This window comes from Xiphophorus couchianus, chromosome 1, assembly GCF_001444195.1.
Source record: "Xiphophorus couchianus chromosome 1, X_couchianus-1.0, whole genome shotgun sequence".
Taxonomy (NCBI): domain Eukaryota; kingdom Metazoa; phylum Chordata; class Actinopteri; order Cyprinodontiformes; family Poeciliidae; genus Xiphophorus; species Xiphophorus couchianus.
In genome coordinates, this window is record NC_040228.1 from 209,514 (window position 1) to 234,724 (window position 25,211).

Below are 25,211 nucleotides of genomic sequence, written 5' to 3' on the forward strand. Positions count from 1 at the left end.
TAAATTAATATTAAAATAAATATTATGTTTATCAGTTAGGAAAGACAGTTTATCCCATAAATCACAAATGTTGTCAACAGATGGACAACATTCTATAGTCTCAGTGTTCTTGCTCCGGCCTATTCAAATCATGAAGCACTTTGTCTTTATAGCTACATGTCGTGGAAAAAAACTATTTCCAAGCACTGTTCAGGTAAAATCACTCAATCAGGTTTATTCATGAGTTGTGCACAACTCAGAGAGCTCACAGGACAATCAATAATGAAGCAAGTCTGAAACGGAAAGCTCTGCCAGGCAGAGACAACACATGAGTTTTGTACAGAGGAATAAGGGATCCAAAGCATGGGAATCAGACTGGTTCCCATGCAGCTGGGGAAAAACAACGTCCAACCTTGTGCATGTAACCCAAACAGCTTTAACTTGGTGGGAATATACAGAACTTAGAATAAACATATAGTAATACAACTAGCAGGTGGGACCTAACTGTAATTTTTCCACATCACTACAACAGAAAATTAACAGCACTTCTCTCAGCTGCTTTCAGACATGAAGCTTCAATTAAGTGAAAGCAGCAGCTTCTCCTCTCTGACAGCACTGATGACATGATGCCTCCAGGTGATGCCAGGAAGAAAAAAGTTTTCTGCAGCTGATAATAACTTTGCTCATTACCTGAACAGCATTCGGGACATGCAGCTAAAAATCCCAATTAAACTTCTCAATAAAACCCCAAAAGTTCAGTAAGCTTAAAAAGGTGGAGGAATATTTCATCTTTTTGAAAACAAATGCAATACAAATGCAATGCCCTGCAAAGTATTCACACCCCTTGAGTTTCTGTAGACATTTTGATATTACAACTGACAAAATCAATTTCATTAGGATTTTACAGAACACAAAGCTGTAAATAATTATGATGGCCTAGTTAAATACATGTCTTTCCAGATATTTTTATTTAAAAAATCTAAAGTGTTTTTGTATTTAACTCCGTTTTAGCTGATACGTTGCTTGTGGAGCCAGTTTTGCTGCAGTTGACCCTCCATCCCAGAACCAAATGTTGTTAACTTTAACACATTTTTTCAGGATGTCCTGCTTTATTTCTATCCATCTTTTCATCAACAATGACCAGCCACGATGTGTCTCATATTACACCAAACATAATGTAACTGATCATTTTTCTTATGGTTCACAGCTTCAGATATACAATATTTAATATGGTAATAATGACATTTTATTCATACCACACGCTACAAAATGACAATAAAAGAATTAACCAAGGTAAAAAATAAAAATAAAAACTCCTAAAATATCAGTAATGTCTTAAGAACAATGCTTTCAGTTCATTTTGATAATCTGCTTCAACCATCTCCATAAATCATCTAATGTTCTCTAGCAACAATGCAAAAACACTAAATTAAGTATTTTTCTCTAGTTTAGTGTCAGTATCTTAGAACATTTGGAAAAAAACTAAATCAATTTACAAGAAAATGTTCAACATAATACAGGAACTTTTTTGAGTCAAAGTTCCTTAATATTGGTTTAAAAAAAACATAGTTTTCATTGGCAGATATTGTTGTGGAGCGGGGTGGTTCCTGGGTTTCTTTGTGGGTTTTGTTTTCTTTTGTTTACTCAACCTTCAGCCACTAGATGGCGTCAGATTCACCTTCTCTCTGGAGACTGGTGGATTTTCCTCCACACCGGGTTTTCATCATCTCATCAGGCCGAGAGTACAAGAGGAGCGGCCTGCCAGTACTTCGTCGCCAGAGTGTTTGCCAGCAATGGTATTTCTGAGCCCCCAGAACTTGTCTCAGTGTTCCCTCAGAGGTTTTTCCTTCCGAGTGACTCCTCTCGTGTTTTCTTTGTATCTCGCCTTCAGGTGCTCCCTTTCGAGACGCCGTAGATCTCCCAGTGACGATCTAGTCTGGTTTTCCTTCCGGTAGTGATGGTGAGATGAAGCCTCATGAGGCATTGAACCACTTGAGCCAACTGGTTCGAGAAAGGGTTCATTTCTTGAGGCTTCATGTGCACACGAAACCACCTACTGGCCAGGTGTATAATCACAGCCAGCTGTATCTTAACACGTGTGATGCATTGAAGTTTTGTCTATTATGGCTCTTGGGAATGACTTCACAAAAGGTGTAGGACGAAATCATTTGTCTACGTAAATTATGTATACACATATGTGTATAATAAAATATTGTTTGAATGTATCCTCTGTGTGTAATTATTCCCAAAATAGTAGTGTCATGTGATATGGCATGTTGTGTAATAAAGTTTTTCTGTGACTCTAGAAAAATGGCCTGGGCTTAATCAGGCAGAGGACAGTGAAAGTGCTTGTGGAACTAGGGAGGAGGTCGTGAATAGGCTAATGCTTGTGTAACTTGGATGATTTCATGCATTTTTATTAAGAAACAACAATTTCTCCACAGTTTTTGGTTTCAAACGATTTCTCTTTTTTGACACTACATGGATGAGGTGTTATTATTGTACCCCAACTCCTTGGAGCACAATAAACACCTCACCTTTACAGAAAATAAGAAACAGTGAAAAATACAGTTCCTCATAAGCAAACCTAATGCATCTGCAAATGTTCAGCTCACCTTACCTTGTTAGGGCTTATCAAATCAAAATGTTCCCATATAGGGGAAATCCTCCTCTTTCTCGTCGGCTCCATCCTACTCCTATCCTGTCCTCGCGCTCCTAAATCTCCTGTCTATCTCTCTCCTAAACTCTCCAAACACCAAACTAACTGTCTCAAACTAAATAACCACTATCCAAACTCTGCTATCCAAACTATCAAAACTCTATCCACTCTCTCAACTGACCGCAACTCGCCTACAACAACCCACATTATGAATGGAGCCTGTGGGGTTTCTAAAGCTGTCAAACCCCGCGCCAAACTCTGAGCCACTTCCCGAAGCAGTCACGTGGTACAGCAGGGCAGCGAGGCTTCGGACGTCATCGTTTTCGGCTCCTCCCCTAAATGAAGCAAGCCTCGATACGCGCTTTACGGAAACGCCCCCTCCATTACTCGACACACACCTCGAAGCCTCGGCACATCACGTAACATCACTACCTTCCGGATTCTTTCCCTCGTGACGCCGTGGACAGTACCCACTGGTTGCCCGACTCCCGTCTGCAAAACCTCCCCGTTGGATCTCAAGTCTTCCCTGGTTTGCCTCCGACTGGTAGCCGAACCGCTCCCTTGTCGCCGGCCTGCCTGAATTTACCTGCCAGCTCTCCACCGCTCCTTCACGGAACTACTTGATTATTATCTGCCCAGAACCTGGAACTTGGACTCACAAAGAGATAAAGGAACCCGAACCCACGGACTACTCCTCCCGGACCGAATATTCTCACCCATACAAGTAAGATCTACCCATTTGTTGCAGTTTTCACTCCCTTTTCCCACCGTCTGTGAACTCACCCATACTCCGTTGTTTCTCACAGAGCTTCGACTGCTCCAAGAGACTTTCCCCCTCTACCCAGACCGATCCCAGCAGATTACTCTGTGCATAAAGAAATAAACTTATTTTTACTGATTCCGTTTCTCCAGTGTGGTGTTCTGTATGTGGGCGAGACAAATAGAAACCAACATGACAGATATAATATCGGACATATATCTTAGTGAAATAGTCTGCCAGTGGAACTAATAATTTTTCATCAATATTAAGGAATTGTATTATATTAGAACAAGCTCCTGTATCTTTGTCAGTTTGGTCTTATTTCAAGTAAACTGAGAATATTTGCACTAGAAACCAGATTTAAAAAATACTTTAAGATTTTGTTTTTGCAGTGAAACGTTCTCCATCAGACCTGATAAATGAAAACAAATTGGAAGTCCCTGTTTACATCTGATCAAATTAACTTTTTCTTCTAAGTGATGAACGGAAAATGTTCAGCTGATAGTCTGAAATCTCCTGTAGATCTTCAGAATAGAGAATTCACATATTTTCTCACAGATTCAAGGAAATTTAATTTTAAGAGATGTTTTATTCCAGTAAGTCCAGAACATGGCAGAAAAATTCCCTCCTTTGCTTATTTAAATCTTTTTTTATCATTTCATATGCAACTGAATCTAAAGACAGCATCTCGGCTCGAGATGCTGAGCCAAATGTTGGGAATACTCTAATATTTATTTAAAAAATTTGTTTAATAATCAGCCTTGGAGTACAATATCATGCTAAATCTGCCACGGTACTGCTTTACACTTCATATTAAAGACAGTGAAAAGAAACCAGTTCTATAAATGTAAATCCATTTAGTGCATACAGACTAATCTCCTACTGCTGCTTTAGTTTTAACTTCAGCATTAAAGACTTAACTTTTCCTTTTAATCTGCTCTAATCTCACAGCTCTGCCTGTTATTAGCGACACAGGATGACCTAACCCACTCGACATACACTTGTCAAGCAGCTGCAGCCAAACTCATCTCATTACCGTAGCACCACTTGATGTGTGCGGCACAGCAGGTATGGTGAAACAGGACTCCAGGTGAGCCTGACATCTGTCAAACATCTGTTTGACTGACCCGGTGCTACATGACGTCCGCTGTGATCTAATGCAGCTCTGCAAATCCAGCAGAGGAGAAAACCGCTTAATGTTGTGAGCTCTGCATGTTTTAAAGGAATCCTTTTTTAAAGTGGCAGTATTATGTATTGTTATGTTACCTTCATTTGTTATAAAACTGCTCTATGTATCAAATATGACTTAAAAGAAATTCAACTTTGTAATTTGACACCTTGAAATTGAGAATCTGCAAATCTCCAGGGATTGTTGGATGGCAAACAACCAGGGAGGGAGAGAGGGAGGATGGATGGATGGATGGATGGATGGATGGATGGATGGATACTGTCTACCAAACAGGTCACCATCTGCATGATTGACTTCGTTTGACCTTTGTTTGGCCTTGCAGCTGCTCTGTCCCGCCTGCAGCCAGAGCAGGCTCCTGTATGGAACAGAGGACTTCCATACAGACGCGGTAAGTTTTATATGATCATCTCTTTTGTATGCATGTTAACATCCAGTCAGGCAGCATCGTCCTCCTGAAAAAGCTGGGCATATTCCAATCAGCTCTGTGTTCAGCTTTGACGATCCCCAAAGCTACTTCAAGCACCATCATTATACAGTCACAAGCAACCAGTGGGGTTGCAGAGAAAGAGGAGCAAGCAGCACGACACTGCTGGTAACAGAGATGTGCTCTGGTTGCCCCAAATGTTGGTTCTCCAGCTAGCTGCAGAACTGCTCCATGAATAGTTTCACTTTTCAGGACTTCTAGGTCCTTCTGGTTTAGTTATGTTTGTGAAGTTTATAGGCAACGCTTGTGTGACATTGCCAAGGGCAGCTTTTAAATAGAAAACACCCCAGTACATGCATGCCCTGCTAACAGTGTAATTCAGGTCTGTCCTTTCATTCAGAACATATGAAGGAGGTTGCTTTACATAGATATATTGCCAAACTGCAAAGGTAAATGATAAAAGGCTCTGCAGAGGGAAGCTGCTGAAAATAGACTTGATGCACTTAAAAGTGAAGATGTACTGTAACTTATATAGAAAATGTTTTTGATATTTGTTAAAATTATCATCATGTCTTTGCTTTGTCTTCTTCTAGGAATAACTGCAGAAACAACCAATCAGAGCCTGGAGGAGGGTCTTAGCGCTGTCAATCAATCTCCTTTACGCACTGTTCACCCCTTGCTCTCTGTTACGCTACAGCTAGTTCATCATAACATAGCCTGCCATGAATGCTAACGCTATTTAGCATGGCCACCGATGACAGCGGATACAGTTTCCTGAACCAGTAAGTTGTTTCCCACTGGCCCATTGAGCATGATTGACAGCACTAAGCCCCTTTTCCTGGCTCTGATTGGAGGAGATAGATTTTTTGCAGATTTCATACTATACTGTCACACATATTGACAGTTTTAACAAATATGGAAAAATATTTTTGTAAAAGTTACAGTGCAACTTTAAGTAGTAATGCGAAAGGCAAAGAACAACTTTGAGATGCAGAGAGAAATGTAAATTTCAATCAAAACAATCCCATCTTTAAGCAAACGCAGAGATGGTAGTGAACATCAGACTATTAAGCCCCCATGAGTTCAGCACAGTAACGTCTCTGACAGTGATGTCAGTACTTAGTAACGCGTTACTGACGTCGGACCACTTTTTTCAGTAAAGCGTAATCTAACGAGTTGCTATTTCAAATCTAGTAGTCAGACTACAGTTACTTATTGAAATCAGTCTGCGTTACTGTGCGTTACTATTTTCTTTTGTAATTTAATTGTATTTCCTCTACGCGTCTTGAGGAGTGACCAGCGTTTCTATGTGACAGTTATCAATGGGTATACGCTGTATGCAACGCATAGGGGCGCTGCACTAGAGGCTGTTAATTGTTGTGTCCCGTATTGAACCGATACCAGGCACAATTTGTACGGTATTTCTATACATGTCTGATAGACAGACCTGTCACACAGATCTCAACAATAATGACCAAAACATAACACATGATATATTAAGGACAGCTAAATTGTCATGGCGGGACATTAATAGGACCCCCGGATGCTCGTCACAGTTGCCTAGAGACGGCACTACACAGGTAAGCTGCTCTCAACCTGCATCTTTCTTTTTTTTTTTTTTTTTTACCCCTCCAGGGGGTCTTTTGTGGGCTCGAGTGTCCCATATGACAGTAGGCTGACAGGAAACGGGGAAGGAGAGGGGGGAAGACATGCGGCAAATATCGTCGGGTCCAGGAGTCGAACCCTCGACAGCAGCGTCGAGGACTCAAGGCCTCCAAATATGGGTCACGCTAACCCCTACGCCACCACAGCACGCCCTCCGCATCTTTTTAAAATGTCCACCGATACTACATTGTCTTTTGAAGCAAAACCTCTGGAAAAAATACAGACATGAGTGGCCAGACATTTCAGGCTGAACAATTTCAGTGAAGTTACAAAGGGGTGATTTAAAAAGAGAAGGTGACGGCGATATTCAGTGACGCATGGAGGGATATCTGACAGAATGGGTCAGGAGAGGAACACTGCAGACCTGTCAGAACCTAGAAGGACCAGACATAAATGTCTCTTCATCCCTCAATCACCTCCTGAGACCAAAAAATCTAGAGGGCAATTTAAAGAACAAATCATAGTTCAATGGTAAATAAATAAATATTGTGAAGAGAAACTGTTTATTTTTTCTAAATTAGTTTGCTAGGGTATGAAAAATGTTGATATCTTTTATAAATAGTTTTATGTGGTCAATGTTATTTCACTATTATTTTATTAATGTGGGTTGCCAGTTTAGGTAACCTGACTTCCCATCAAGCTGTAAGAATGAAGGAAAACATGTTAACAAAATGCCTCAGACCTGCAGCCCATAGGCGGTTCTAGAGGCTGGCGGAAATGGCTCTTTGGCTCACTTATATATTAAATGATAAGATAGATATTGCCCTAATTTTTGTTTCATTCTTTTTTAATTGATCTCTAGGCTGCAATTTATTCACACATATGTACATGCACAAGTCAGATCAGATGCAGTATCCAGTCAGTAACTGTTATCCAACAAGGACATCATTTAAATTAAAGTTTCAACAGCTACGAATGAATGTGTCCGTAAAGTTGTGCAACTAAACACCATAATATTAAGTGTCACAAATCTGTGCAACAGGACATCTGAATTGTAGAGCAGCAAGAGGAGCGCTGTGAGCACCACTCTGACACCAAACGCAGGGCTGTAACGCACAACTGGGACGCTGGGGCGGGGGGAAGGGGGCCAAAAACCTATTTATAGTTTTCCAGACAATACTGGAACACAAAAACACACACAAATTACTAAAGATTAAACAATCTCCCCTTCAGTTCAATCATATAAGTGGAGACACATTGTTGATATTAGCATTATAAAATAACTTGTAATTAAGTATTGGCAAAGATCAATGTAATTTTCACAGGTGGTGGAGCATTGTTGTTAGCAGCTGCTGAAAGTAGGGCTGGGCAATGTATCAAGTATACTCAATGTATCGCGATATTTTCAATTTACGATAGTTAAATGGCTATATCGCAATCATCGAGTATAAATTGTCGTTCAAATAATAAACTTTTGGTGTCAAATTCACTGTGAGTATGGTTCACCGACACCCTACGAATGCATCACTAGTCCCTCCCCCTCATAACCTTAAAATTTTCTACCAATCATGCTGCGTAGAGAAACAAATGGCATTTGTGACAAATTTGTGTCATTTGTGTTTTTGGTGACAGCGAGAGTTTGAGGCGAGCCGTGAATGAGACAGTAACTGAAGAGGAATCAGATGAACTAGTCTACTTATGAAGAGAAACGGCGTTGGTCAATAATTTGGCAATGGTTCAGATTTTATATGGAGGATGTCGAACAAAATGAGGTAATTTGCGAAACATGTTTATAAAACTATTGCCACAAAAGATTGTACCACAAATTTATTTCACCACCTATGAGAGTATTCTTTTACATGCCGTTCATAGCCGCACTGCCGTGGTAGAACTAGTCTGGTAAAGTGAAACCTGGAGACGTAGGTAGGATTCATTTAGTGCTATGCAAAGGGAACAATACCTCAAAACTACTCGTTTATTTTTTTTCTCGCTCTCTGTCGGTTTTACAAAGACAAAGACAAAGACTTGCTGCCATAGCAACTGGCAACAACGCAACTTTATGTATCAGGATTCAGCACCAATAACACTCAAACATTAACCCCACATAGAGCAGAACATTCAGATCTTTACAGTTTTATATTTTTAGGCTTGTTGTGTATTTTGCGATTATTAATAAGTGATTGCTGTAGTTGATTAGTGACCGCTGCTATTAGCCACGCTAACACAACAGTGGTTGTTTAAATTTTCTAATTTAAACACCTGCTTTACTGATGATCTGTCAGTTTTTGTGTTGGTCGCCGTTTTTATTTATAAGCTGAACCAAAATAAGTTTGTCAAAGTCAAGCACAACTGACCTTCTTCCCTCTCCCTCGTTATTGTTTTTTTATTAGTTAAAACTTATTTCTGACCTTGTTATCTAGTCTTAGTGTAGACAGTTCATAGCAAAACACTGCATCCCTTTTATATGAGCTTACATTTAAGTCTAGCAGGGAAATGGTGGCAGGAACTTGCGTGGGTGACATGCTGCAAGGAATCTAGTTTAAAATAACATTGGAGCTCATTTAAGAATATTGTGATATATATCTTGTATCGTGATAGCAAAAATATATCAGGATATTTGATTTTCCTCCTATCCCCCAGCCGTAGATGAGAGTAACTAAAAAAGTTACTTTTAATGTAACTAAGTTACGTTTCAAGGAGTAAACAGTAATCCGATCAAACTTACTTTTTCAAAGATAAACTCTGTCTGGTTTGTGGAAAACAGTGGGATTGTATGAGTCTGTCATCAGTGAAAGCCGATTGTAAAGCTGGAGTGATTCACTTTCAGAATGTAGCAACACAACCTGGAGACATATTTCTTGAAATGCCATTTGTCATTTCCTTCGACAGCTCATGTAGCACAGCCCGGCAACGGCACAGATTGTTGCAGGATAAATTGGATTATTCAAACAAATCACTGTCACACTGTAATTATGATTTTACAGTGTATGTAAAGCATACACTGTAAAAAAAGGTGTATGTAAAACAGACAATTCAAACCAAGCTGAGCTCAGACATACACACAGCAAACTGAAGAAGGAACAAATTCACTGTTTTACTCTCAAATTATTGTTCTGTTAGCATGTGCTCTGCTGTGTTTAGTAAAAAAAAATATTCCTTTATAGACATGCACTGAAAAAATTACTAGCTGTCCAGATATTCAAAATAATTTTCCCATCAGTGAACTGACTATAACTAAACACTACCAGGTCATGACAACGACAACACTATTTAGTGGAGAAGTTTTTACAGCTTCACAGATCTGAACGGTTCAGATCCTTTGACATTCACTTTCAAAGGAAGAGTTTAGTCGGATTTAAAGATGGAATGTACAGATAATCTTGCCATTAAGATTTGCCAAAGAGCTGAGAATACAAGTGTGATGGCTGCATTTAAATGTGGTAACACAACACACAATATTTTAGACAATCTCACCATACTTCTATATTGTTTCTTTAAATCTAGGATTTCATTTGCAGAATAACTGTTTTTTGTTTAGAATGTAACACATCATAACACTGTGTTCTAGAATAAATGCACGCATTTTAGTTTACACTGTTATGTTTTGCTTGATTTAATCTTTGTTTGTTTTAATTTACCTCAGTGCTCCAGTCCTTCAGGGAACAGAGAGGCGGAGAAGGGGTGGAGCAAGCCTACCGAGACTGCAAATTGATTAATACCACTACTCATCATCAAGAGGGGCGGAATGGGATTTTCCTATGTTGACTTCAGTTAGGTTTTTGTGTGTGTTCATCCCTTTGTGTCTTCTATGTGGCCTGATCAGCCAGTATTTAAGTTTCCCCTTTGTCTCATTTAGGTAGGCCTGTTTGTTTGAGTCAGTATGAGTTGAATTGTGTTACTTGACCTCTTTTATGGGCCCAACCTTATCATTTTTTATTATTTTCCCAAGTTTTTGTTTTGGGTTAAATAAAAAACAATTATTTTTGAATTTAAACTTGTGCATGGCTCTCCTTTGACTGCTCGGTCCATCACAACAAGGCTGGAACATATAGAGAATGTCAGCCTTACAATCGCATCCAGAGGATTTACTATCCATTTACTCTGAGACTATATCAATGAGAAAAAAGTTAACCAAATTGATTGAGCAATTTGTACAATAATGCGTTAAGATATTTTTCAGATGGAAAACGTGTCAATAAAACATGGCTGATGTTGGGTTGGCTTCCTCTGAGATGCAAAGAATTGAGAGGAGGATCAGGGATGACTATAAACGTTTGGATAAAAAAAAAAGGAAATGATAGGTCACATCGCTGTCTACTTTTGTTTTCAACAAGCTGACAAAGACGTTGATGTGTGCACTGTCCCTCCTCCATAGTGATAATTATGCAGGCGGCCACTGCTGATTAAAAGATCTAATCTGCAAGCTTGGTGTTTAACATCTCCCAACAAGTTCCAGCACTTTAAATATTCTCTTCCACTGCATGAGATATCACTTCAATCCAAAATAATCTGTCACTGGCAGTAATCAAATACAGTAATGTGCAGGGAAACATCGTTTTGCTTTTTATTCTTTGTCAGAACAAAGGTGTAACTGGATGTTTTATTCAGCAGCAAAGTGTGGTGTTGACAGATGTAGCCTAAGCTGAAGCACAAATATAAAACTGTGACAGCAGAAATTAGGGCTTCCTCTGTCTGCAGCAGGAATAATGGGAACGTTGTTCCAATATTAAAATATGATCCACTGTAACAAAGAGTATGATGGGAAAAGTCTGTAACAACATTAAAACCTTGGAGCTACTGAGAATTACACTAATCCTTTCTTCCTCGGTCGAACACCAATTTTCAGTTTTCACATATTTATTGTGTTCCAATGACTAAAACATAACAGAAAAATATGTACAGCAGCTTTTTAAATTTTTTTATTATTCTTAAAGTGTAGTTTTTTAAACGTAGCTAAAAATTCAAGAACATTAACCCATTTTACATGCCAAGGCATCTAATTATTCAAACAATTTTTGTTATTTCATTAAACCAAATGTTAGGCTTTCTAATTATTTTAATATCAAAGGGTTTTGTTAATAACTTTAAAACACAAAACAATTTTTACCAAAGCTAACGTTAGCCTTTTACCTGATAATAGCTAATGCGTTAAGCTAGTGCTAGCCATATTTTAGAAAGCTAACTGCTGTACACTCATGCTTTGAGCAGAGCAATGTTCATACAGCCAATATAGAAAGGCATTATTTCATTTACCGTTGAATAATATTGAAGTGATAACAGTATGGAATTTTCTGTCTAAATAATTATGAGATTATCTTTTTGTTTTTTCATTATTATTTAATTTTTTTGTTATAATTTATTATTATTATGCAGTTTCAGTAAATAATAATCACTCCCATGGCATCAGTCCATATTTGCCTCAGGACTTTGCAAAATAACTAAAATCATGTTGTTTTTAACTGTACAAGCTGCAGATCCCCAGTCTTCATCGCAATATTGTTTTTTGCAATACTGCAATCTCAAAGGATTGCATGCAATATTTGCTAGGCTACCTTGAATCCTGTCTATTTAAACTCTTATTACCAATAATATGTTTGCTGAACTTGCAGTTAGTTTATGTCCACAATTGATCTTGACTTTAGTGACAGATGCAAATGTTCAGAGCCAGCAGTGACATTGTGGTGTTGGAAAAGAAACATTTTTAAAGAAACTGAGCACAACTGCAACCGCCAAAACAAAATTAAATAACATAAATAGCTCTATTTTCACCCAGCAGTGTTAATAACCTTTATCTAATTTCCATGAAACTCGGAAAGTGCAACAGAGTTCATGTTGTTTATGTGCTAATATATATCAATGGGTGTTTTTAGTTCTGATGCATTTAAAGAACAGGGGAAAAATCAGACGTTTTAGAGCTGATCAGAGCCGATCAATTGAAAATCCATCCATCCATCCATCGTCTGTTCACCCTTGTCCCTAATGGGGTCGGGAGGGTTGCTGGTGCCCATCTCCAGCTACGTTCCAGGCGGGAGGCGGGGTACACCCTGGACAGGTCGCCAGTCTGTCGCAGGGCACAATTGAAAATCGGCTGTTTAGTTTATCTCTATTATCTTTTAAATTTCAAACTAAAAGTTACCACTTTCACTGTCAAGCATTTCATCCTAACAAAATGTGGAGACTCTACAGTTACGTTGCAATAGATAGATAACTATATTTAAAAGATATCATTCAAAGGAGAGCATAAATAAAGTGATGATGTGTTACAGATCGCTGCAGGCTGATTTACTTGGACTGGACGGTTTTTTTGTCTCAGATAAAAGGACCTGACCACACCGTGCAGCTGCAACCCGGTCAGTCCGTACAGACGTTGTTGCTGCTGCTGGCAAAGTAGTTTAGAGGCTGACTGGAAGCGCCCTTACCTTCTCTGAGCAAGTGCGAGTAGATGATCCAGAGGAGAAGTAGGCAGCAGAGCGACGCCCCTCCACCTGCGGACAGCGTCTTGGCCGCAGACTGCATTCTAGCCTGTCAGCCACTTCGGATTTATCCAAACTTTAAACGCCTGTAAGCGCTTCTCAGATGCCGATTATCCAGTGGCGTCCCCAAAGCCTGACGTAGGCATCCATTTTGAGGGTATAATGGACGAGGGACTGATAATAATCCCCCCTTGCTTTTTTTTTTAATAATAATAATAATAAATTCCCTCCGTCAGCCGCATATCCATCCAGGCTGCGCAAACAAGCGACAATGTTCCCGGATCTGGCCAAGTTTTGCGCAGAAGCGGCGCCAGAAGCCTGGATTCACTACAGAAAATGTTTTAAAAATTTAAAAGTGTGTGGATGAAGAGAGGGTGGGCAGTAGCAGAACCCCCCTCGCAGTTTTTATTCCTCGCAAAGAGATGCGGATGATTGTAGTAAATTCAGCCGCCAAGCACCCCATGAACGCCGCTGTCACTTCTGCTCTTCGTCCTCCGAGCTGCGCACTCCTCTTATTGTTATTCCCGGCCAACTTCTGAATCCGCGTCTGGTTCTACACGGAGAGGCGCGCGTGAAGCCGGGCGGACATGACGAACATACCAAACAGCAACGGAAACTTGTCAGAAAACGGGACACTCCGGTGCGCCATCTCTAAACTCCCCCCTTAAAATAAGAACAATCCGAAATGAGATCACTGAAACGCGGCCAAAAGCCGCAAGTGCGTCATTGCGTGGCCGCATGCACATCGGCGCAGTGAAATGTCGCGTCAAAAGGGAAATAAGAAAAAGAAAATTTACATTAAAAGAAGAAGAGGAGCAGTGAGGGTCTCACGCAGCTCACCCCCTGTGGATAAAACGCGCTGGTTCCAGGCGGTGCGGTGAAGTTGGGAGCTCTTGTCACTTGTATGAGCCTTTCTGTAGAAATCTGTGCAAATTTCCCAGCGATGAAGACTCGTTGCTTTGATTTCTATGATAACAAAGCGCCTCGCAGTCAAGCTGGCTGTCTCATTCTATTCCGTGCTGCTGCATTAACATGCAGGCAGGGTTGAGGAAGCGTTGGGTCTTTGCTGCTGCACCCTGAGTTGAGTTCCAGTGCGTCCAAATGATCCGTCTCCCACCCTATCAGACAGTGCCCTCCGTTCTTGCTCTAAAAAAAACTACAGATCTACTAGGCAGTAAATTCAAAACTTGACAAGTGTCTTTGCTTGTTTAGACTCCTGAAGATCTTCGCAGGAGCACCGCTGGGGAAGTGAAAGGTAGCAGGGAAGGGTTGGCACCCTTTTCCCCTATTTTACAACAGCTTTAAGAGACAGAGTGGAGAGGAAAATGCCATGAGTTACGTTTAATTTATTCGTCCCGATGTAAAATGACCAGGAGGAAAACGCTGACATTTCTTGTCCCATCTTCACCCAACCTCCCAATGTGCCAGTTCTTCGCTAAGAACTGTGAAGAGAGAAGTACCAAACCGAAATAGATGGCTGTTAATATTAATTCAACATTTGGAAGCGTGATCAGCAACTTCCTTCACTTCCTCTGCTACCATTGCTAAAACTACAGGCAGACTACAATCTGGAGCAGAAGATTAATGTCATTGTTCACAACTTCTCCTGTTCACCGATTGGTCCGGTTGAAATTCTACCTAAGGCAATCCACTTCAAAGGGAGAAATCCCAGACAGAGCACTGAAGAGAGATGAGAATCGAACAGAACTGCAGAGGAAGGCGATGGCCAGACTGGGTCTGCAGCCTAGCCATGCCCAGGACAACCAAAATCTGACCAAAGATTTATTCATGCTTTCGCTGATCAGTGGGCCATTCACTCCCAGCCTCACCTCATATATTTACTACAGCATGAGAAACTTACCTGAGCTTTACAATACACAAAGACTTGTTGCCATAGCAACTGGCAACAACACAACTTTATGTATCAGGATTCAGCACCAATAACACTCAAACATTAACCCCACATAGAGCAGAACATTCAGTTCATTACAGTTTTATATTTTTAGGCTTGTTGTGTATTTTGAGATTATTAATAAGTGATTGCTGTGGTAAATTAGCCACCGCTGCTATTAGCCACGCTAACCCAGCAGTGGTTGTTTAAATTTTCTAATTTAAACACCTGCTTTACTGATGATCTGTCAATTTTCGCCGTTTTTATTTATAAGCTGAACCAAAACACATCTTATTCCACAGCACATCTATTTGATAAGTTTGTCAAAGTCAAGCACAACTGACCTTCTTCCCTCTCCCTCGTTATTGTTTTTTTCTTAGTTAAAACTTATTTCTGACCTTGTTATCTAGTCTTAGTGTAGACAGTCCATAGCAAAACACTGCATCCTTTTTTATACGAGCTTACATTTAGTCTAGCAGGGAAATGGGGGCAGGAACTTGCGTGGGTGACATGCTGCAAATAATCTAGTTTAAAATAACATTGAAGCTCATTTAAGAATATTGTAATATATATCGTGTATTGTAATAGCAAAAATATATCAGGATATTTGATTTTCCTCATGTCCCCCAGCCATAAAGAGGAGTGGTGTGTTTACGTATGCTAGCTGAGTTTCCACTCTGCTAACGTTTCTGGTCTCCTACGTATAGAGTTCTCTTCTCTTCATGATCCTGTGGCTGAAGCTGCCATGGTTTTGCTTGAATACCTGGCCTACATGCATGACTGCCCTTTAACCCAGACAAAGGTTTAAAGGTTTTATTGAACAATGAGAATGCGCTTAATGAAGTAGCAGTTTCTTTAATGTCACAGAGTGGAGTTACTCTTCTGTTTTAGGACCTGAAGGACTTGTTGTAATTAATCAAACTAGTATGTCTTATTGCAGGAAATGCCATGGAACCTCAAGAACACTGGAGCTACATATGAAGACAATGATCTAAAGATCACAAGCAAGACCTGTTCTGAAAAAAAAAACAAGCTAAAATCAGACAGAGTTCCAAATGAAACTGAGTTGCTGTTGCTGGTTGGACACAAAACCCCTGAAATTTGTCTGATGTAAAACAATTCTACAAAGGTAGTCATAGCAATGTAAGAAATGTATTGTTAATTATTGCAAATGCTTGGTGGCACCTGTTTCAAGTGAACAAAGATGATCCTAGTGTCATTAACATAACTAGCTAGCAAGAATATTATTATGCAGCATCCTTTTGCCATCTAACAGTGCTTTATTTAATTGTTGAGGTTGTTGTTTAGTTTAAAATGGCGGTCTGTGAAGAAAGACAAGGTTTCTTCCACATTGACCAATGTACCAATGTATGGTTAAAAATAAAAAAAACTTTCCAACTTCAGTCCCAACAGTAAAAATGCAGCAGTCAAATGGTTAAAAGAAATAACCAAGTAGTTTTTTGAGTGCAGTGCCCAAATGATTCAATGTCTAGGTGCACTTGCTTCACTATCTGCTAGACAAAAAGAAGCAAAGCGCAGAAGAGGCTCGTATCTCTTGAGAGAGTGCTAAAGCTCTCTGGCTGCATAAAGACCAAAACTATAACTCACCAACCCTCATGCTAGCATTCCCCAGATTCCTTGACCAGTGAATGTGCACTTTATTGGCAGATGTAGAGATCCCCCGTGTGTGCTTCTGTGCTGTCAGCTTTTCCCTCAATGTCTTTTATGATGACGTATCGGTTGGGGCCAAGGTCTGTCACATCAGTTTAGCACCACATGAAAAATTACTGAGGGCCCTCTCTCTGTAAAGATGGTGCATTGTACTTTGTTGGAAAAATACAGAAAAACTTTTTCAGGGTGTTTTTTCACCTGCAGGTCTTGGTGTTATTTAGAGTGCCTAATATTTGTGCATTATGAAAAACAAACTGCAGCAGCTTTACTTGGCGTACAGGGTGGTGTCACTAGAGGGAGAGTTCGGCTGCTGGGGGAAAGGTTTGCTTTTCTGCAGCTGGGCTCAGCCAGCGATCCAGGTTGGAAACCATGTTTCAGTGTGTCTGAGTGAACTCCCAGCATGGGCTGCCATGTAATTAGTAATAATCCATCACTGTGACTGACAGGCTCACAGAAACTGTCACTTTTTCTGATGCATCATTTTTATTTTTCAGGGTTTTTGCTAATTCACACATTTGCTTTTAATTGTTTTCATACAAATGTGAACTATACTAATAGTACTGTTTAATACATTAAAGTGACAGAGTTTAATTAAAAATAACAGATTTCAGGGATTTTATTCGGGTTTATTCATAAATTGCAGTTTAAATGCATTCAATGTATTTTATGCTTCCCCTAATAAATAAATTGTTTGATCTAATTTAAAATAACATTGAATGATAAGTACAAAAGCTTGGTCAAGTTATGGGTGTGTAAAGCTGTAAAATATTTACAATTAGCTCCAACTAAACCACAATGATACCAATGTTGTAAGTGAAGCCAGAATTAATAGAGCACAGTACGTCAAATAAAAAAGTGTTCTTTATTCTTAAAAATAACTTTCTCTGGAGCATGCCGTGGTGGCGGAGGGGTTAGCGCGACCCACATTCAGAGGCAACGTGCCCTTGACGTGGCTGTCGCAGGTTCGACTCCCGGATCCGACGACGTTTACCGCATGTCTTCACCCCTCTCCTTCCCCCTTTCCCGTCAGCCCACTAGAGCCCACAAAAAAACGCTTGCGGGGTGATTAAAAAAAAAAAAAAAAAAAACTTTCTCTGAGTTGTAAAAACAAAAAAAAGCTCAAGATATGGAGCAAAAATATTTTTTTGTTACATGAATGGTTCCTATAATAGTAGTCTAAAGCTCCTAAGCAACAGCTTCCACTAACTGGCACATTAACAGCAGTATTAGCATTCAATCGCATTTCTGATACACAACTTCATGAAAAACAAGAACAACATCAATTAGGTGAAATAAATGCAAGGCACAATTTACAAAAAATACATCACAAGTACCAATTTTTCACTTGGTTAAATAAATATAATTAGTTCACACTGTAAGCTAAGAAAAACTTTAAAGAAAGATTTATCCATCTATCCATTTTCTAACACTTTATCCAGGGTCAGGTCGCAGGGTTAGCAGCTTCAGAAGGGAGGCCCAGACTTCCCTCGCCTCAGCCACTTGTTCCAGCTCTTCCGGGGAATCCCCAGGCGTTCCCAGGCCAGCCGAGAAATATAGTACCTCCAGCGTGTCCTGGGTCTTCCCCGGGACTTCCTCCCGGTGGGACGTGCCCGGAACACCTCACCAGGGAGGCGTCCAGCAGGCATCCTGACCAGATGCCAGAGCCACCTCAACTGGCTCCTCTCGATGCGAAGGAGCGGCGGCTCTACTCTGAGTCCCTCCCGAATGACCGAGCTTCTCACCCTATCGCTAAGGGAGAGCCCAGACACCCTAATAAGAAAACCCATATCGGCCACTTGGATTCGCGATCTCGTTCTTTCGGTCATGACCCAAAGCTCATGATCATAGATGAGGGTGGGAACGTAGATCGACCGGTAAATCGAGAGATTCGCTTTTTGGCTCAGCTCTCTCTTCACCACGACAGACCGGTACAGCGCCCGCTTGACGGCAGACTCTGTGCCAATCCGCCTGTCGATCTCCCGCTCCCTTCTTCCCCCATTCGTGAACAAGATCCCGAGATACTTGAACTTCTCCACTTGGGGCAGGACACCCCCCCTGACCCTGAGAAGGCACTCTACCCTTTTCCGTCTCAAGACCATGGCCTCAGATTTGGAGGCACCGATCCTCATCCCGGCCGCTTCACTCTCAGCTGCGAACCGCTCCAGCAAGAGCTGCAGATCACGACCTGATGAAGCCAGAAGGACCACATCGTCTGCAAAAAGCAGAGATGAGATCCTAAGGCCACCAAATCGGATCCCCTCAACACCTTGGCTGCGCCTAGAAATTCTGTCCATGAAAGTGATGAACAGAATCGATGACAAAGGTCAGCCCTGGTGGAGTCCAACTCTCACTGAAAACGAGCCCGACTTACTGCCGGCAAAGCGGACCAGACTCTGACTCCGGTCATACAGGGACCTGACAGCCTGTATCAAAGAGCCCGGTACCCCATACTCTCGGAGAACCCTCCACAGGGCTCCCCGAGGGACACGGTCGAACGCCTTCTCCAAGTCCACAAAACACATGTAGACTGTGTTGGGCGAACTCCCATGCACCCTCCAGGACCCTGCTGAGGGTGTAGAGTTGGTCCAATGTTCCACGACCAGGACGAAACCCACACTGCTCTTCCTGAGTCTGAGGTTCGACTATCCGACGGACCCTCCTCTCCAGGACCCCTGAATAGACTTTGCCAGGGAGGCTTAAGAGTGTGACCCCTCTATAATTGGAGTACACCCTCCGGTCCCCCGTTTTGAACAGGGGGACCACCACCCCAGTCTGCCAATCCAGGGGGACTGCCCCCGATGTCCATGCGATATTGCAGAGTCGTGTCAGCCAACACAACTCTACAACATCCAGGGCCTTAAGGAACTCCGGGCGGATCTCATCCACTCCCGGAGCCTTGCCACCGAGGAGCTTTTTAACCACCTCGGCGACCTCGTCCCCAGAGATTGGAGAGCCCAACCCAGAGTCCCCAGGCTCAGCTTCCCCAATGAAAGGCATATTGGTGGGATTGAGGAGGTCTTCAAAGTACTCTGCCCACGGCCCACAATGTCCCGAGTAGAGGTCAGCAGCACACCATCCAACAGTGTTGGTGCTGCACTGCTTCCCCCCCCTGAGACGCCGGATGGTGGACCAGAATCGCCTCGAAGCCGTACGGAAGTCTTTCTCCATGGCCTCTCCAAACTCCTCCCACGCCTGAGTTTTTGCCTCAGCAACCACCCGAGCCGCATGCCGCTTCGCCTGCCAGTACCCATCAGCTGCTTCCAGAGTCCCAGGACTCCTTCTTCAGCCTGACGGCATCCCTCACCGAAGGTGTCCACCAACGGGTTCGAGGGTTGCCGCCGCGACAGGCACAGACAACCTTGCGGCCACAACTCCGATCGGCCGCCTCGACAATGGAGACACGGAACATGGTCCACTCAGACTCCATGTCCCCCACATCCCCGGGACGTGTTCAAAGTTTTGCCGGAGATGGGAGTTAAAGCTCCGTCTCACAGGGGATTCCGCCAGACGTTCCCAGCAGACCCTCACAACACGTTTGGGCCTGCCAGGTCTGACCGGCTTCCTCCCCCACCACCGGAGCCAACTCACCACCAGGTAGTGGTCAGTGGACACCTCCGCACCTCTCTTCACCCGAGTGTCCAAGACATACGGCCGCAGATCCGATGAAATGATGACAAAATCGATCATCGAACTGCGGCCTAGGGTGTCCTGGTGCCAAGTGCACATAAGGACACCCTTATGCTTGAACATGGTGTTCGTTATGGACAATCCATGACGAGCACAGAAGTCCAACAACAGAACACCGCTAGAGTTCAGATCAGGGGGGCCGTTCCTCTCAACCACGCCCCTCCAGGTCTCACTGTATTTGCCCACGTGAGCGTTGAAGTCCCCCAGCAGAACAAGGGAGTCCCCAGGAGCAGCACTCTCCAGTACCCCCTCTAAGGACTCCAAAAAGGGTGGGTAATCTGAACTGTCGTTCGGCCCGTAAGCACAAACGACAGTCAGGACCCGTCGCCTCACCCATAGGCGGAGGGAGGCTACCCTCTCGTTCACCGGGGTAAACCCCAACGTACAGGCGCTGAGATGGGGAGCAACAAGTATGCCCACTTCTGCCCGATGCCTCTCACCTTGGGCAACTCCAGAGTGGAAGTATGTCCAGCCCCTCTCAAGGAGACTGGTTCCAGAACCAGAGCCATGCGTCGAGGTGAGACCGACTATTTCTAGTCAGAACCTCTCGACCTCACACATTAGCTCCGGCTCCTTCCCCACCAGAGAGGTGACATTCCAAGTCCCAAGAGCCAGCTTCTGCAGCCGAGGATCGGACCGCCAGGGTCCCCTCCCTTGGCCGCCACCCATCACACAACGCACCCGACCCCTTTGGCCCCTCTCACGGGTGGTGGGCCCATGGGAGGGCGGGCCATGTTTCCTCTTAGGACTGAGCCCGGCCGGGCTCCATGGGTAAAAGCCCAGCCACCAGGCGCTCACCATCGTGCCCCCCCTCCAGGCCTGGCTCCAGAGTGGGGCCCCGGTGACCCACGTCCGGGCGAGGGAACACGAAGTCCAATGTTCTTATCCATCATTGGGGTCTTCGGGTTGCGCTTTGTCTGGTCCCTCACCTAGGACCTGTCTGCCTTGGGTGACCCTACCAGGGGCATGAAGCCCCAGACAGCATAGCTCCTAGGATCATTGGGACACTCAAACCCCTCCACCACGATAAAGTGGCAGCCCAAGGAGAGGAACCCAGGACCTTCTTCAAAAAAAATCCCTGGTGGCAAAAATTAATCAGATTATTTTTTTAGGAAGGTTGTGATATGACCTCCGGGGATTCAGTGTAACTGAGCAGATGTACCTGACCTGATTCGAGCTGAAACAGCTGACGAAGCAGCTGAAAGGTGACGAGTTCCTTAAAAAGAAAATTGACCAGCTTGAAAATCATAGCAGGCAAAATAATATTGGTGTTGGGACTAAAAGAAGGCTCTGAGGGAACGGACTCTGTGAACTTCTTCACAACTTGGATACCAGAGGTGTTGGGAGCTGGCGGCCCAGACGCAGCAGTTCAGCCGGTGGAGGTGGAAATTGAATGAGCACACATGACCGTGACTATGGGGTCTAGACCAGGTGAACCATCTCGTACCACCCCGAGACCCATCCCAAGAAAAGATTTTGGCTTTGGCTAAAAAGAGAGGGAATGTCTGCTTCGACAACATAAAAATTTACTTTTTCCCTGATATGAGTCCAGAATTAGCCAGACGCCGCAGACAGCTCATCTCTGTGCTGCAAGCAATTGAAGCAAGAAACATCCCCTGCTACCTCATCTTTCCTGCTTGTCAGAAGGTCCAACCAGACGTTGGAGGAACCTGCTTTTTCGACTCCACTGACGAAGCCTTTAAATTTATCAATAGCCTGGCACAACGGGAGTAACAGATGTCAACAATCAGTGATCATTAACACAGAGTCAGAATCCATAGCAAAATGGATGGTTAAGATGATTTATATTCGTGATTGCCATCAGGTCTACGTCTCCAGAGACAGTGAATAGGATCCATGCTGGTTCCTGGACAACTGGCGGTACAGTGATCCATCCTGATCCTTCTAATTACATATGGCTTATCATTATGGTCTACCAGTCTTTTCTATTTTATTTTAGTTTTGTACTAGGCAGTTGATGAATACCATTATGTAGAGGTATACTGGTTAATGTCAGATCTATAACCTGACATTCTCGCTGGACAAAAATAAGAACACAGAGAGACGGTTAAATTTCTTACAATTGAACGAAGAACTCTGCCCAGGGACAACTCCTTATCTCTGTCTTCAGACCAGTTCTAACCTGCTCCTTTGCAATTGCATATTTATTACATTGAGGCGTGGTTTAAGTTACAAATCATTTGCATAGAAGGAGCGGCAAACACAAAACACAGCTGTCAACACAGAGTCTCTTCTTAAACAATGGTGCCATCCTGCATTTCCAGTTCCCGAGATACTCTGGGTCAGTTCCCGTCCCCCTGTGGGTTGTAAACTTCAGTTCTCATGTCCCTCTAGGTCACAGGTGTCAAACTCCAGTCCTCAAGGGCCGCTGTCCTGCAGTTTTTAGATGTGCCACAGGTACAAAACACTCAAATGAAATGGCTTAATTACCTCCTCTTTGTGTAGATCAGTTCTCCAGAGCCTTGCTAATGACCTAATTATTCTATTCAGGTGTGGTGCAGCAGAGGCACATCTAAAGGTTGTAGGACACCGGCCCTTGAGGACTGGAGTTTGACACCCCTGCTCTAGGTCATAAAACTTTGACCCTTAGTCTTTGATGTACTCTCCTGTTAGATGTCACTCTTATCTCCAGGCCATCTGTCTTCCAATTCGGCTTACTTCCTGCTGCTAAAGGCACACACACTCCAAGAGCAGACCATAGATTCTCACAGTCCTAAGTATTTATATTTGTAATTAGCATAAAAACCTATCAGTTAATGATGTTTCAATCATTTAAAAGTTTGGGATATTGCTTACAAATCGCCTAAAAAACTGTTTTTACCCGATGGCAATCATGGCACTAAATTCAAAGGCATAAGAACTTCTGCTCTTGACACCACTTTGTTATAAATGTAAATTCTGTTGCGACACCTCCAGGCGCTGCAACCATCTTCTGATGTCTATTTATTTCTCATTTTGTACTATTTATTTCTTTATCTTGGTATATTACGTATATACACATAACCTGCATCTTAACTCGAGTCGAGCAAATCTCAATCTCGTTGTAATCTGTTGATGACAATGACAAATAAATCTTATCTTATCTTACAGTTCATTGGTTTGCCAATCTTTTATTAAAAGGTATAATTGGCCAAGGCTTCCCTGATGGCTAAGATGTATATTCCAAGAGGAATATGACAGAGTTTGTTTTTCGCAACTATAAATGTTATGAGCGCTTACAGGTTCGGTTTATATGTTAGTTCAGAAAGAAGGAAAAGCAAGCATCTTCGAGTCAGCACGCTAGGTTGGTGTTTGGTTGCCAGGATGTTGAACTGGCAATCGAGAAGAGTGGCGAATGTTAAATGTTATTGTCTTACCCTTTTGTGTCCTCCTCCGCCCCTGGCCACACCCCGACTCCCACCCCCCCAAAAATACCTTCATCTATCAGAGAGATGAGACAGAGCAGGATTTGTTCATTTTGGCTTTGTTTGGTTACTTAGAGAAACAGGGGAATTGCTGGTCAACTTTTCCTCATAGCCAATGTTAATATGTCCATTGAAATTTGTAACATTTAATGTTAAAGGAATGAATAGCCCTATAAAAAGAAAAAGTGTCATGATTTTAGTAGCTGGTCTGTCCCACATGCAGAAACCCTCAGACAACAAGCAGTTTTAAGGATTTACAAAAAAAATTGAATCTGTAAGAGTCCACAGCAGGAGGCGCCAGGGTGCGGAAGGTTCAGCACAGCCAAGAATGGACAGGTCCGTCTGTTTGGTCTGGTCTGGAGCTCGGCGGCGGGCGGAACAGGTTCGTGCACAGTGGAGCTGTCACGGAGAAGAGACGGGTCCAAGCTGCCAGCCAGGTAAGGGCTTGTCCGGAAGGTTCTTGGTGGATGCAAATCACCTACGAGTCCGGGGATAACTTGGACTGAGATCCTGGTTTTTGTCTAGGAAACCGCGAGGGCTATTGCTCTGACGTCGGAGTGCTGGCAGCAGCTTCTTCTTATACTGTGATGATGCTAATGACTCACAGGTGCACTGAGACGTACTTGCAAGCTCCACCGTGGGGCTAGTTTTCTTGAAATGGATTTGAATTCTAATAGAAGAGAGCCAAACCCACTGTCCCGGTGCATATTTGGGTGCTGGTCTGCGTCTGTGGTCGGCAAAACAATGGTTATGGTCTGCAGTGTGCTGGAGGGCTGAAACAGTGCTGGACCAGATCCGCTTGCATTGTTGGATATGGTGGCTAACTGAGGTTACAGAAATGTCCTTTTCATCTTCCGCTAAGAGAGGTGGCTAGTAACCCAGGTAGATTTTGAAGGGGGAGTGTCCTGTGGCTGATGAGATGTGTGAATTGTGGGCTTACTCCAGACAGACTGAGATCCGGGTTTTCGTCTAGGAAACCGCAAGGGTTAACGCTTTGGCATCGGAGTGCTGACAGCAGCTTCTTTTTCTTATACTGTGCTAATGCCTCACAGGTGCACTGAGATGTACCTGCAAGCTCCTGCTCACCAACTGAGCTGCTTGACACCATCTGGTGGAGAACTGACAGGTGAAAAATGGAACAGAACCCAACAAAAAGAGTCTATACTTACCTGAAAATATTAAAACCTGATATCGTTTACTTACAAGCATTTGTCTGACAGGAAACAGACAAAAAGAGATTGGGTGGGTCAAGTTCTTTTTCTTCATTTAGTTCAAAATCGAGAGGAACAACAATTTTGGTGCATAAGAACATCCCTTTTGTTGCTACTAAAAGTATGTCTGACCCTTCGGGTAGATATATCATGGTTCAAGGGCAAATGTATTCAGAATCCTGGACGTTTATGAATATATATGCAACTAATTATGATGACAGTCTATTTATGCAGAAG

General features: G+C 42.7%; 1 protein-coding gene and 1 long non-coding RNA gene across 9 annotated transcripts in view; one reads left to right on the forward strand and one right to left on the reverse strand.

The window, feature by feature from the left end:
* tafa5l (TAFA chemokine like family member 5, like) overlaps positions 1 to 14,341 on the reverse strand; it is a 120,974-nt gene extending 106,633 nt beyond the window's left edge. For 2 of the 6 annotated variants that reach the window (XR_003593631.1, XR_003593625.1), the window contains exon 1: positions 13,036 to 14,340. Coding sequence is in view for 3 of the 6 variants with exons in the window: in XM_028003384.1 (XP_027859185.1) it covers positions 13,036 to 13,132 (97 nt within the window). In the remaining 3 variants the exon portion in view is untranslated. Of the gene's footprint in view, positions 1 to 13,035 lie in introns of all 6 variants that reach the window. The other 4 variants (XR_003593653.1, XM_028003384.1, XM_028003265.1 and 1 more) reach the window with 4 other exon arrangements.
* On the forward strand, positions 3,214 to 8,694 carry LOC114135847 (uncharacterized). Of its 3 annotated transcripts, none has more exons than XR_003593682.1 (4): positions 3,214 to 3,362; positions 3,445 to 3,505; positions 4,350 to 4,975; positions 8,249 to 8,694. It is a non-coding gene; the product is annotated as an uncharacterized LOC114135847 (long non-coding RNA). The 3 variants fall into 3 exon arrangements; XR_003593675.1 differs by lacking the exon at positions 8,249 to 8,694 and adding an exon at positions 6,647 to 6,678; XR_003593665.1 differs by lacking the exon at positions 8,249 to 8,694 and having other exon boundaries at positions 4,350 to 6,264.
* Positions 14,342 to 25,211: the final 10,870 nt, after the last annotated feature.